The 14,544-nt window shown below is 35.5% G+C and overlaps 2 protein-coding genes across 6 annotated transcripts in view; one reads left to right on the top strand and one right to left on the bottom strand.

Moving 5' to 3' along the window:
• Positions 1 to 9,789, bottom strand: part of RpL23 (ribosomal protein L23) — a 41,228-nt gene extending 31,439 nt beyond the window's left edge. The window contains exon 1 of the mRNA XM_090405602.1: positions 9,721 to 9,789. Coding sequence (XP_090261728.1) covers positions 9,721 to 9,733 — 13 coding nt within the window. The 5' untranslated portion in view covers positions 9,734 to 9,789. The remainder of the gene's footprint in view (positions 1 to 9,720) is intronic.
• Positions 9,790 to 9,916: 127 nt separating this feature from the next.
• The window catches only part of Lasp (LIM and SH3 domain protein Lasp), a 287,808-nt gene continuing 283,180 nt past the window's right edge, over positions 9,917 to 14,544 (top strand). For all 5 annotated transcript variants that reach the window (XM_090405601.1, XM_090405599.1, XM_090405596.1 and 2 more), the window contains exon 1: positions 9,917 to 10,234. In XM_090405601.1, coding sequence (XP_090261727.1) covers positions 10,163 to 10,234 — 72 coding nt within the window. In that variant the 5' untranslated portion in view covers positions 9,917 to 10,162. The remainder of the gene's footprint in view (positions 10,235 to 14,544) is intronic.

Genomic DNA, 14,544 nt, shown 5'->3' with positions numbered 1-14,544 from the left:
GGTTGTTGAAAAATACCTTGACGAGCAGAGAAAAACAAGTTATTGTACCTCTGTACCGAGCCCTGATAAGACCTCATCTCGACTACTGTGACCAGATTTGGTCACCTCGGTTCCTTCTTGATGGGGAGGAGGTTGAGAGGATCCAGAGGCGAGTGACTAAGATGATAGCAGGTCTATGGAATGAACCATATGAGAACAGGTTGAAGATTTGTGGGTTGCAGAAACTAGTTGATAGGCGGAAAAGGGGAGATATGATAGAGACATTCAAATTGCTAAAAGGATTCTATAGGATTAATTCAGATGATATTTTTGAGATCAGGACTGGTGGTGGGAGAACTAGGGGACACCCATGGAAGCTGGGCAAGAGCGTGGTTAGCAGGGGTGTTAGAGCTGGGTTCTTTACTTTTAGAGTGGTAAATGAGTGGAATAAGCTGCCAGAGGCTGTTGTGGGTGCTATGACAGTGAGCAAGTTCAAGGCAGATACTGTGAGAATGTTGAACAGCTGTGTGAACATGTTTAGGGCCTCCCTCGATGAGTCTAAGGACTCCTGGAGTAGCCCATGGTAATAATAATAATAATAACAATAATAATAATAATAAACTCCTGAAATTCTAGTTATGTGCAATCATTAAAAAAAAAAAAAAACATTAATGGAGCAGTCTAAATTTCTTTAAATTCAATATTTCACTTTAAAAAAAGGTGCTTAAGGGTTAAAGCTATAACTCAGAAGAGACCTCCACATAGCCTTTAAAGGAATGCAGAGAACCGATCACGGCTTCTGACCTAATGTCCAATCCTCACCTTCTCATGGAGCGCCCTGTTAGGTATCTACCTGGATACTGAACGAACGAGGATGGGCTGGCAATATGGGATTTAGCTGACCAAATTATATTCATATTGGTTTAAACCACAATATTAAATGATGGTACAACACGACAGAATTTTATGCCGACTGAGCTGTCGCCTGGTTAAACAAGGTCCCCGTTGTTTTTGCCAGGGAACCAGAGCAAACAATGAAAAGTCAGCTAGCCGAGGAACTGGATAAGTACCAGATCGATATAATAGGGGTGACTGAAACAAAAAAGGCAAAAACTGGTGAGATCTTTCTGAGCAACAAATACAAAATGTTATATTCAGGCAATGACCATCAAGGTAAAGAAAGAGTAGCCATAGTATTCAACACTAAATATGAGGCTAAACTTCTTGTATGGCAGTAAGTCTCAAGTAGAGTGTTGTAGGAAATAACAGAATAGGGAACTGGACGAGTTATTTGTGCCTATGGTCCCATAGAAGATTCTACTAAGATAGAAGTGGAGAATTTTTTTTGAGGCTTTAGATAAAGCAACTGACACAATGAAAAAGGAAAAAATTGGTTCTTGTTGGGGATCTAAATAGCAGAGTAGGAAATAATTGTCAGACTTTGGGAAAATTTGAAAAAGAGAGCAAACTATTAATAATGTTCAAATACCTGTTGGATTTCTGCTCAGGACATGGACTGGTTATCACTAACACAATGTTCCAACATAAAAATGTTCAGAAATTCACATGGAGAGAAGGGGCAAGGAATAAGAAAAGTCTCATTGACTATGTTATTATTGATAGTGATGTTTTCTCCCTGGTGCAGGGCACCAGAGTGTATGTACAGAGAATTTGTAACTGGAAGTGATCACCATTTAGTCTTGAGCAGGCTAAAATTGAATTTCATATCGAAAAGAACTTGTAAGAAAGTTTAAGCAAATAAAAGTTGAGCAGCTCTCAGATGTGAACTGTAGACTAAAATACACAAAGATTATTCAATAAAAAATGAGAGTTTTAGAACAGGAACTAAACCTTGGAGATTCAGTGGCAAGCCTTGAAAACACTGATTGATTCAGCAAGACAGGCATGTGGTGAGGTTGTCTGCAAGGATAGAAAAATCAGAACTCCATGGTGGACACAGGAAGTTAAAGGGACAGTGAAAGCAAAGAAGAAAGTATATAAAAAGAAATTAGCTGTATACAAGACAGTATTCAAGCCAATTTTAACTTATGGATCTGAGAGCTGGATCAGAAGTAAAACACTTGACCAAAGACTATACACCACAGATATGAGAGTCCTGAGAAAGATTAGGGGTGTGAACAGATGGCATCAATAGCAATATCATATTAAAAACGATGATATTAGGAAAGAACTTGACATTGTCAGCATCCAGTAATGAATTAGCAGAGCTAATCTGAGGTGGTATGGTCACTTAAACAGAATGGGAGAGAAAAGATGAGCAAAACCAGTGTTCTCTGCCAGGTTGGCAGGAAAAAGACCCAGATATAGGCGGATTGTAACAGTAAAGTGTCTTAGAAGATAGAAATATAAGTTCTGATAATGTTGGAGTCTTGACAGGTAACAGACTGATTTGGAGGAAAATTGTAGACAGGAATTTAATAATGATATAATTTTTCATGTAGTACTATCCGTGTGCAGTCTTAAGTGCTGTGAGGACATCATGGACTGAATATAGCACTCAATAAGGATTAAAACAGAATTTAATACTTCCTATATTTTGTCTCAGTCACTGAGACATCTTCAGGGATAACAAAAATAACTGATGATGATGATAAGGTGGGATCTTATCATTAGAGAACCCACCTTACATTCCAGGCCACTCCACCTAGATAGGACTTTGGTCACCCACGTGGTTGGGCTTAGTATTGTGTGGTATTTGTGTATATGTTACAGCAGTTTTTTTGTTATCCCTGAAGATGTCTCAGTGTCTGAGACGAAATACAGGAAGTATTAAATTCTGTTTTAATCCTTTCTGAGTGCTGTAAGCAATCCATTAAGCCTCCAACATTACATGTAGTACTATCATATCCTGTACACCCCTTGAGGGTATATATCAGGAATTTGATGTTCAACTTGAACAAAACATTCACTAACAAATAATGTACACCAACATTGCTTCTTTTTCTAGTTCTTTTTATAACCATTTATAGTCATAGGGCTTCCTCATTCTCTGTTGAATGCTTCCTAATGCCAACATTCTCCAGTCCATTGCTTCTATGCCCCCAATTAAGATACTATACATTATCTCTACATCCAACCTTGTATTCCACAAAAGACTGAACATTGCAACCAGTATCATCTTTTTTGGCTATGTGTTTCTGGTGGACATTTAAAACAAAAGCACATGCATGGCACTTTGTTAAATAAGCCCTATGCTTACTGGCTGATTGTTGATATTTATGTATTGCATAGTGCATAATTTCACTATTAAACAACCTTTCTGCACGCAGCAGTCCAGATGCAGTAATATTAAGGTCTTCTAGACAAAATGGCTTCCTTACATTCACATGTCACGTGCGTCTCAATATCACAATTACCCTTTGAGTTGTATCTGTAATTTTTGCTATGCAAACTTCAAACTTCCTATCCACTATAACTCCGTCTCTGGTCTCAGTTTCTCCAAGTCTAATCCAACAAATATAATGTGCTGTTAAATATTTCATCATGCCAAAGTGCACAACTTTACACTTACTAACAATAAATTGACAGTGATTATCATTTGTTCACATTTCTAGCTTATTCAAATCACCTTGCAAATGCTATATACATCACCATCTCCAATTGTATTGCCTTTTGTTGACTATGCAATTTTTGCATCATCAACAAAAAATGTAACACTGTTACCATGTCCTTCTCAATATCATATCTTACCTATATGCTAACCACTCAGCCTAGTTGGCCGCATGGTTAGTGTATTCGCTCTCCTCCCAAAAGGCTGTGGGTTCGAATCCCGCACATGGGCATGGATGTTTAGTGGTGGTGGATGGCAATAGATGAAAGTAGTTGGTGGATTGAGTGGTAAGGACGGAGAGTTGTAGAGTGGGTGCTCTCCCTCAATGAGCCTTTGGACTCCCTGGAGGTGTCATGTAATAATAATATTAAACAACAATAGCTCAAGGACTAATTGCCAGGACACATCACCGGCCACCTTAAATCCAGCAGATTTGTCCAACTATATACTACTTTGATACCCACCTGTTTGTTATCCAATTTTTAAGTCAATAAGGTTACCGTATGTTATCACATATAATGCGAAAAATTTATGGTAAAAAATACTACTTAAAGTTAGGGGTTCGCATTATATGCGGATCCTAAAAAATATAATATCTTATTAGACTTGCACACACAATATATACTACCTAATGCCAATGCAACCCGAAATCTACTCGACCCACTTGCATTTGGCGACCGTGTGCGCATCGTATTTGCGCATAAATGTGCGCTCTGTCACCGAATGATAGTGCACAGTTAGGTATACCGGTTTAACCAGAGTTCATTTTAAATATTATTCGTTAAACAAACCTAGCCTGAAAACGAGCCAACAGAAACATAAACGTTCATCTTTTGAAGCAGGATTTAAATTGCATGTCGTGCAGGTTGCAGAAGAACATAATAACAGTATTGCTATGAGAGAATTTGGTGTAGCAGAGAGTAATATTAGACTTTTGTGTAAACAAAAAGACAGTCTTGAAAAAATCCCCAAAACGAAACGTGCCCGTCGTGGAGATATATCATCCTTTCCAGAACTCGAAGAAGAGCTAAATGAATGGATTTTGACACAACGACAAGATGGCATTATAGTAACAAGAAATGCAATTCGTTTTTGAGCTCTACAACTCAACAATGGTAAATTCAAGGACACACCAGGCATTTCATCTTTTCTTGCTTCGCCTGGGTGGTGCAACAGATTTATGGAACGCAAAGCATTAACATTACGACACCAAACAAAAATTGCGCAGAAGTTACCAAAGCAGCTTGAAGAAAAAGGTTAGGTCCTTCCTTCAATTTATCATAAAATTACAGAAGCGTCACGGATATGAACTTTTCCAAATTGGCAATATGGATGAGACGCCCATGTACTTTGATATGCCTGGGAAGCTAACAGTAAACTCAGTTGGTGAAAAGGGTGTCTTTATAAAAACAACTGGACATGAAAACACGCATTTTACCATTGTTCTGCATGCATGGCGGACGGAATCAAATTAAAGCCGACAGTGATATTTAATAGGAAGAAAATTCCGAAGCATATGAAATTTCCACCAGGTGTAATTGTTCGAGCCAATCAGAAAGACTGAATGGATGAAGAAGGTGTACAATTGTGGCTGGACCAAGTATGGGACACACATCCAGGTAGCTTGTTACGCCAACAAAGCATGCTAGTCTGGGATGTTCCGGGCGCATTTAACGGAGGCAAGCAAAGAGAAAGCACGCGAGCTACGTACAGACCTAGCAGTCATACCGGGTGGTCTAACTTCCGTTTTGCAGTCGCTTGATGTCAGCTTGAATAAGCCGTTTAAAGATCACTTATGTGAAAAATGGAGAGAATGGATGTCATCTGGTTTGGTGAAGATGACAAAGGGTGGGAATTTTCAGAAGCCTGAGATCAACCTAGTCACCAACTGGGTTAAAGAAGTATGGGATTCGATACCATCTGAAATGATTCAACGCTCATTTCTTAAACGTGGAATAAGTAATTCAACGGATGGATCCAAAGATCACGTTATATACGAAAGCAAGGATGACGCACAACAAAATGGAGAGCATGAAGACGATGACAACAACTGCTACACTGATGACGCAATCCCTACAGATGAATTTATAAATGAAATGTTTGATGACTCAAAAGATGAAGAATTTAAAGGATTTGACATTTTGTTTTAAAATAAATATTTCTTTCGTTAATTCGTATTGTATTATTTATAATGTTATGGAACAAGATTAACAGATCGCATTATACGTGGACATGGCATTTTAGGGCAAGTTTTCAAACAAAATTTCTAGTTTGCATTATACACGATAATATACGGTATATTTCATTCCCATATTCTCCAGTTTATGCAACAGCCTTTCACATGGTATCCCATCAAATGCTTTAGCAATGTCCAACAGATCATAATGTATCCATTTCCTTTATCCAATTCAGTGATAACATTATAAAATAAGACAAACTGCAAGGTATAACGTGTCTATCAACCATTTCTCTATGCGAGTTTTTACAAATTTCTGTAAAAATTTGCCAACCACTCCAGAGATACTGATAGGTTAATTAGCTACCACTCTGCACCACCTTTGTGCAAAAGGATTATTATACATTAAAAAATTTTCCACTTGGTTAACTATAAATTAAAGATACCAAGATATTCTTGGTTTAATCCAAGTGTAAGCAAACAAAGTTTGCGTGTGAAGTCACTTCACGACTGAGCAAGCCATATAGATACTAATGACTTCACATCAGTTTTAGTATCCCATAATGCAAAGCACATATCCTTATGGACATGTATAATGTTATGCATTATGGGATCACTACCCAGATCACATTAGACCTTTATTGAAGTCTCATCAGTGGGAACCAAACCAAGAAGTGATACCAAGGGCGTAATAATGAAGAAGTCATATTTATATCATTTTTGGCTACTTGTATATTTCCACATACAAGTAGCCCAAAGTGTCACACCTTATTACTAACATTTTGCTTACACTTGGTTAAAGGATCAGACTAAGAATATAATTTCTTGGCATCTTTAATTTATAGGATTATTATAGATTCTTTCCATTGGTGTGAAATCTTTCCTGAACTGAGACTCAAATTATCCAGCTGAGCATTTCACTGCGCATGGATAAGAATTTGCCATAGCCAAATTCTTATCCTGGTTGTGCAACAGCTCTAGAATCACCTTCTTATGCACCTCCATCTCTTCACTCAATGCAGTGGTAGCATTATGTTAAATGTGCCTGGCTGAGAGATGTTAGCAAACTGCATTCTACATTCAGTGTTATTTTCTTACATTCATTTTTATCTTTTACTTGTGGCATAACAGTAAAATTCTTTTGAATCACTTTCGCCTGCACAGCCAATTTCTTTTTGTACCCTCATATACACTAGCCATAATTTTTGTAGCCTGCACTTTATACGTTTACTAACTCCTCTCACAATATTTCCTTTCCCATCCATTTCACTCGCACCCTATTTATTATTCGAATTCTCAGGTCCAAGCATTATGTAATGCATCCTTTCAAAACTTCCAACACAATGATTATATCTTTGTTCAGTAACTATCACAAGAGCAAACACAGTACTCTGAGTTGTTATACTTTCTGCTTTGTAATTCAGAATAACTTGTTATAATTTGAACGCCAATATAGTTAGCAACTTCCCACATGCCAATATAGCATGATCACTGTCACCAACTGGGTGCTAGAACAGCTGCATCCTTAAATGAGTACCTTCTGACACTAAAATCAAATCCACTGACTTATACTTATCACAGGCTGTTGAGAAAGTTGTCTCATCAGTATCTCCTCCATTAAACCAAAACAATGGCATTTTGTGGACAAACTCCAGTTAGAAGTAAAACAAATTACAATAATAGAACACAAAAATATTTTTAATTACCTTGGAAGAGAAAAAATAAATAAAAACATCAAAATTTTTACAGATTATAGGCCTGATAAAACACTCAATCCAAATATTGTACAAAAAGAAACTTACTTGGAAATAGCAGTTGACTACTTATAAGACAAAAAAAAAAAAAAAAAAAAAGGAATGAAAATATTTTAAAATAACTAAAAATAAAATCAATAGAAGAACAACTAAACAATTACAAACAAAATTGGATAGAAATGGCCAATATCCTAAACAATTTATAAAATATAAACCAATGGGAAAGAAGGCCAGGTAGACTTCAAAAGAGGATATTAGATGGATAATGAGACTGGAACAGACCAATATGATTTATATCCTTAAATAGCATTATGACTATAGCTACCATAGTACAGCACTGATGATACCAGGACTGTACTATGTTAGCTATAAGGATAGACTGAGGACATGCTAATGGAGTTTGATGATATGACAGATAAACTGTTGAGTTCTGTATAGTAAAGGAATGGACCATCCCTGGAAGTTATGAATTACTACTCCATGAAGGCCCTGAATAATAATAATAATCAACAGAATGTTTGTTCAAATCTCACTGGTATGGATGCTTGTGAATATATTCAAGCAGATGAATTTCATTGCCTGGTACAAGACTACATGGTGCTTATCGGAAACTAAGAAAAAATTCGTCTTTAGGACAGGATTTTCAGGTTATCTAGTCCTTACCTATTTATAGCAGTACAATATGCTACCATCCTGTTGTATGGAGAAATTATCCTAGACAGGGAGCACATGCATGATCTGTGACCAAGTGAACATATTCCCAATTCATTTACTAGAAGCCTATAGTAATTATAAAAAGAATAGCTTGCTCTCCAGAATTTCCAAATTATATAATCCTTAATTCCCTTACAATAATAATGCTGTTGATTTTCATGATTTTGTGGATGAGATTAAAAAGTATAGGGTCCACCCAGCAGCTATTAATTAATGCCACTTACATTGATACTGAGGACTGTTAGTACTACAAAATAATTTGTTCAAGTATTTTGTACGATTTCTAAAATATTGTTTAGAAACATTAAAAAATACACTCTCCGATAAATTCAATTTATTATGATTTTTTTTTGGAGTGTCATTTTTACAGAAATATTTCAGGGGAATAATCTATTCTGCAGATACCTCAAATATTAATTTTTTTTCACATAAAAAATTAGGGCCCCACTATGCCAAGCTGAAAGGTAAATGTCCTCTGAAGCATTAAATATAAGCATACACTTCAGTTTTATTTATATTTAAAAGTATAAATTTATACTTTTAAATAATGCACAGACAACTAATGATGTACACTCTTTGACACTAGCATATGGATCATTGGAAAAGGCAGCTATGTGGAAGACTGAGATATGAATGGACAAAGAAACTCAGCAACTTGAAATTACAACTGCTTAAAGAAACGACAAGAGGCCAAGTTAGATCAGAAGTCAGAAATTACTAGATGGCACATAATATTAGATGCTTGGCGAGTGTCTTATCCGATTCTTTAAAATGGATATTCTGTTAATTTTTGAAATTTTTACTATCTATAAAAGACCATTCATCCAAGAATGCAGTTGTTCTTACAAATGCGGATTACAATAATAAATATCCCGAAAAGCATATTTGCAGAAATATACAAAATGAATTAAACTAATAAGATAAATAAAACTGAATAATTTATCCCAAATCATTTTATGATAGATCTTTTGCGATTCCACAAAATACAATTTCAACGTGTTTTTTTTTGTTTTAATTTGTTCAATACGCAAAATATTTCAAAACAGTCATTGTAACCAAGGATGTCTAACAGTGCGGTACGGTAAAGTTCTAGTCGTGTATTCTTTAAGAAGCATTACCTGAACAATACTATTACAAATTTGATAACAAAACAGAACTGTTATAATAAATTTAATGAAATGCGTTCCAATCCTAATGAGTCCTCTTTAGAATACTGTTCAGTTACTTTTGAGAACAGAATATTATATTATAATGGAAAATAAAACAATTAAATATTTATACAAAAAATAACCACGTGCAAATAATTCACTAAAATGCAAGACATAATCGCCTCTATTGAGAGATTACTAAATATACTAGGCCTGATGATTGAAAAATTAAAACAATATAATCAATAAGAAAATTATAAAAAATATCATAAACCACTACTGCTATTTAATATGCAGAACCACTAAAAAATGCTAATGAACTGTGACAGCTAATATTCAACTAAACTGGCTTGGATTACAAAATTTCACACGTCTTACCTCTTTTAGACATCTTGAACAACTTCTGAATGAGGGCGATATATGCACATGCGCAGTAATGATAAATCTCACTGGATGGTATTAAAATGGGATTCTGTTTCTTGTCTGCGCAACGATTCGCAATCATATAAAGTATCTTTCACTTAAAAATTTCTGTATACATTTTATTGTAATTATCTTCAATAATTGAATTCACATTAAAGTTATTTTAATATTTCGGGATTATATATGAAGTTGACCTTCTTACAGTTCGTACAGTGAATGTTGGGTGGTAACCAGTTCACGCGAAGTATAAATTGGGAATACTAGTAAATTTTGAAGCATTAGGGAGTGGTGGTGTGGTTTGTAATTTTGTTAATGCGCAACGTTTGGACAATCCAGACCGCTGTGCTGGCTTTTTTTGGACAATATCACAGATAAATAATTTGAACTACATGCTACAATGAGCTCAAAAAAGTGTTCTCGATGTGACAAAACAGTTTATCCTTTAGAAGAACTTAAATGCTTAGACAAGGTGAGCAAGTGTCTTGCCTTCACCCTAACTAGGCCTAAGACATTTATTATGAATTAAGTAGTAATTTTTATTGATTATAAGTACTAAATATTGAATAATCACTTTTTTATACTGTATCGCGTAATTCACAATATTATAATGGAAAACAGGTGAACCTTCATCAGAAGCTGAGTGGTGCATCCATTAACGTTTTGGGATGGTTGATGTATGTGTCGAAAATCTGATGTCTTGAAAAATTAGAAGAAATTAAAGTTATGCTATGTGATGTCTGATGATATTTGTATTATCGTTTTCCTCCATTATCAGTGAAGACCGGGTCCAAATCACGCGAAGGGTGCGAGAAACTTTATTTAGGCCAGAGTCTGAGTTAGCCGGTCTCAAATGGTATTGACAAGTTTCTTTTCCTTTTATTTTTATTTTCTAAAGAAACCTCGTAGCTTTCCAGCGCTAAACAGACAATCCGACACGACGAAGCACGTAACCGAGAGAACACTGATGCCGCAATACATTAGTCACCTGGATGCCACTAATAAACACCTTGCTACCTTATGTCCTATATTGTACATCAAGAAATTTTAAAGCATTTATTATTATACAGTAACTACTTGAATTCAGATACTACAACTGTTTACATTCTCCTTTCTTAATTTTTTTTTTTGGAAATCGCTGTTAGTCCAATCAGATGAACTGAATGCATTGCATATAATGATTGATAGATGCTATAGAATGAAATCAATCCTGGTGCATGTTTGAGATCACCTGTTGTTACTGCTATAAACGTGAAAGTTAAATCATTAGTGGGCTAGATGTTGGAGAGTTCAGTTTCATCTTACATATTCACAAGTATAGTGAGAAAGTAGACTCAGTATTCTTATGTGTTATTTTGGCAAAGTATTATTTTTCCAGTCCCTGCATTTAACTGTTATGATTCATATTTTTGAATTTGTTCATTGCTTGATAAATACAAGCAAATTCTTATTTTATTCCTTTACTTAAGCATGACAAAGATAAGTTTACATATGAAGTATCTTCACAACTAGACTAGCTGTATATAGCAGTTGTTGACTTCACATTCAGCATTGTGTTAGTATTCCATAATGCACAGCACCTTTCAGACAAAAATGTTGCCATGCATTTATGGGACGGTTAACTACTGTTGATTTTGAACTTGGAGGTCTCATTGGTGGGAGTTAGACCTGTGTATGTGAGCAAAGGTTGGTCGATTGGTAGAGCCTCTGCTTCTAATGGTTCGCAAAAAGTTAAGCAAGTTTGAGCATGGTTAGTAGTTGGAAGGGATAATTGTTCAGTGCTGTTGGCACGCTCTCCCTGATGAATCTTTGGACTCCCCGGAGGAAATGTCCCCAATGGAGAAACTAAAGCACTTGGATATGAAGACAGTGGTCTCTGTATACTATCATTGTGAAGATACTTAATGCACAAGTACTTTTGGGTAAGAGATAGAAACAAGAATATAACTTGTCAAGTGCAACTTCTTCTTTTAAAACGAAACACCACATCTTATATCTGTTTCTTAGTTGTTGTTTTTTTAATGATACTTCTATGTGATTTATGTACTGATTTTGAGTATGTTTGTCTGATGACACCTTAATGAAAGTTGAAACTGTTCAGGATGGTTACCCTTGCCATAAAATGTGGCAATATACATGTCTAAAAGGAGTTGTGCTTCACATTATGGGATACCAAGGCAATTACATCAACAGCCTTTATCTACGTAAGTAGCCAACTTAAAGATATGTCACAAGCAATATTTACTCACACATGGGTAAGGGATTAAAACTAGAATATAATTTATTTTTAACCATGTGGGGAAAACACTTTCTAAATAAATATAAATCTCATAGCATTTTTTTTTTCAAAAATGATTTTGTTTACATATTGCTACTTTTCCAACTTCCATGCTTTATGAAATGAAAGTACCATTTAATAATAATGCTTTAAAGACAAATGTTCACACATTTAATAAAATTATTATTAAAAACATGAAATTTGACTTGTTAGACACTTTCATAGCACAGTTTGAAGAATGATGGGACATCTCCCCCTTTGATTGGAAAAGACTTGTTTGATTCCTGTTATGAGACGAACCTATATGGGCATTTTCAAAAGTTGAAGGCTTGTTAATACACAGAAATAGTGCAGGTGGTTACAGTGAATGGTATGCCATCTACTACAAATGGGTAAACATGTTGGTATGGATCAACCAAAAATGTTGCTGTTTTAAAGTAATTTCAGACCTTCAGTGAGTGGAGCCATGGTCTCACTCTAGGCACTGAAATTACTAGTGCTTAGATATCCACAAGCATTCGTACACAAGTAAATTTGAATGTACTTGATCTTGAATCCTCTTCTTGCACATCCTCCTCCCAATTATTCTATTCTATATGTCCTTGAATTCATTTTTACTTTGTATGCTGTCAAAAAGTAATTTATTTTGTTGGCTTAACTTATTGTCATGTCTTATATATATATATATATATTATTGTTGAATGAATTATATGATCATAAACAACCAGAATCATTGCAAGATGTGCAAAATTTGCCCTGAGCAAATGGCATTTGGTGTTTTTCACTGTTTCTAAATCATCAGTATTTTTCATGAGAAGGGTGAATTCACATTAATTGAATTGGCTGACATGCAGTTTTATTATGGATGTGCTAACAGAAATGCATATGAAGCATGTTGGCTTTATCTAGGAACTTTTTGGGGGTTGTTGAATTCCCTGCTTTTAGTGTTCACTTATCTTTATCATTGCCAGTGTAAACATGCATGCACAGTTTCTACAGTATGAAATTGAAAGGAATGGAGAATTGTATTAGAAATTGAGGAAAGCATATAGCATCTAGTAACACATAATCCACTTGCACACAGAGGATTGTACTGAAAAGAGGTTTCTCCCAATCAGTTGTATCGAGCATCTTACATAAAAATCAGATTAATATATATTTCCAAACATTTTACCGGGTGGTTATTCATAGATGTTTTATCATTGTTTCTACAGAAGCATACACAAGAAGACCAACAATTTCAGAGTATTTTCAATTATCACATTACAATAGTCAGATGTAGGACAGTCAAAAGCCCCTGTACTTATTTGGTCAAGATGTCAGCAATTTTTCATCTCCATATGGGTATATATCTTGGCAGACAAATTAATAAGAGCCATGGGTTTATAGAATCTTTTGTATTGTGAGATTATGCAAAAGGGTGCAGAAGGGTCAAAGCTATATAACTGAAGAGGAGACCTCCACATAGCCTTTAAAGGAATGTAGAGAACCGATCATGGCTTCTGACCTAATGTCCAATCCTCACCTTCTCATGGAGCGCCCTGTTAGGTATCTACTTGGATACTGAACGAACGAGGATGGGCTGGAAATTTGGGATTTAGCCGACCAAATTGTATTCTTATTGGCTTAAACCAATATAGAAAATGATGGTACAACATGACAAAATTTCATGCCGGCTGGGGCATTGCCCGGTTAAACAAGGCCCCCGTTGTTTTCGCCAGGGAACCTGGGCGAACAGCGAAAAGTCAGCTATTGGAACAAATCTGAAAACACACCCCAACTCAACATTACCAGAGTTAAAGATCAGTACTATCAACATAAGAAGCCTGAATGGCAAAGAAATGGAGCTAGCTGAGGAATTAGATAAGTACCAGATCGACATAATAGGGGTGACTGAAACAAAAAAGACAAAAACTGGTGAGATCTTTCTGAACAATAAATACAAAATGTTATATTCAGGAAATGACAATCAAGGAAAAGTAGGAGTAGCCATAGTATTCAACAGAAAATACGAGGCTAATCTTCTTGAATAGCAGTCAGTCTCAAGTAGAATGATGTGGGCAAATATCAGAGTTGGGGAATTGGACAATGAGACTTAATTGTGCCTATGGTCTCATAGAAGGTTCTACTAAGGTAGAAGTGGAGGAATTTTTTGATGCTTTAGAAAAAGCAACTGACACAATGAAAAAGGAAAAGTTGGTCCTTGTTGGAGATCTAAATAGCAGAGTAGAAAATGATTGTCACACATAAAAAATATTTTGGGAAAATTGGGAGAAAAGAGCAAACTATTAATAATGGCAAATACCTGTTGGATTTCTGCTCAGGACATGGATTGGTTATTACTAACACCATGTTCCATCATAAAAATGTGCACAAATTCACATAGAGAGAAGAGGCAAGGAATAAGAAAAGTCTCATTGACTATGATAATGTTTTAGTGATGTTTTCTCCCTGGTGCAGGACACCAGAGTGTATGTACAGAGAATTTGAAACTGGAAATGATC

The sequence above is a fragment of the Typopeltis vanoorti genome, chromosome 15 (assembly GCF_054136105.1).
Source record: "Typopeltis vanoorti isolate ZY-2024b chromosome 15, IOZ_Tvanoo_1.0, whole genome shotgun sequence".
In the NCBI taxonomy this organism is placed as follows: Eukaryota; Metazoa; Arthropoda; class Arachnida; order Uropygi; family Thelyphonidae; genus Typopeltis; species Typopeltis vanoorti.
Note: the sequence above shows the minus strand (reverse complement) of the source record. Positions and strands in the feature narration are given on the sequence as shown.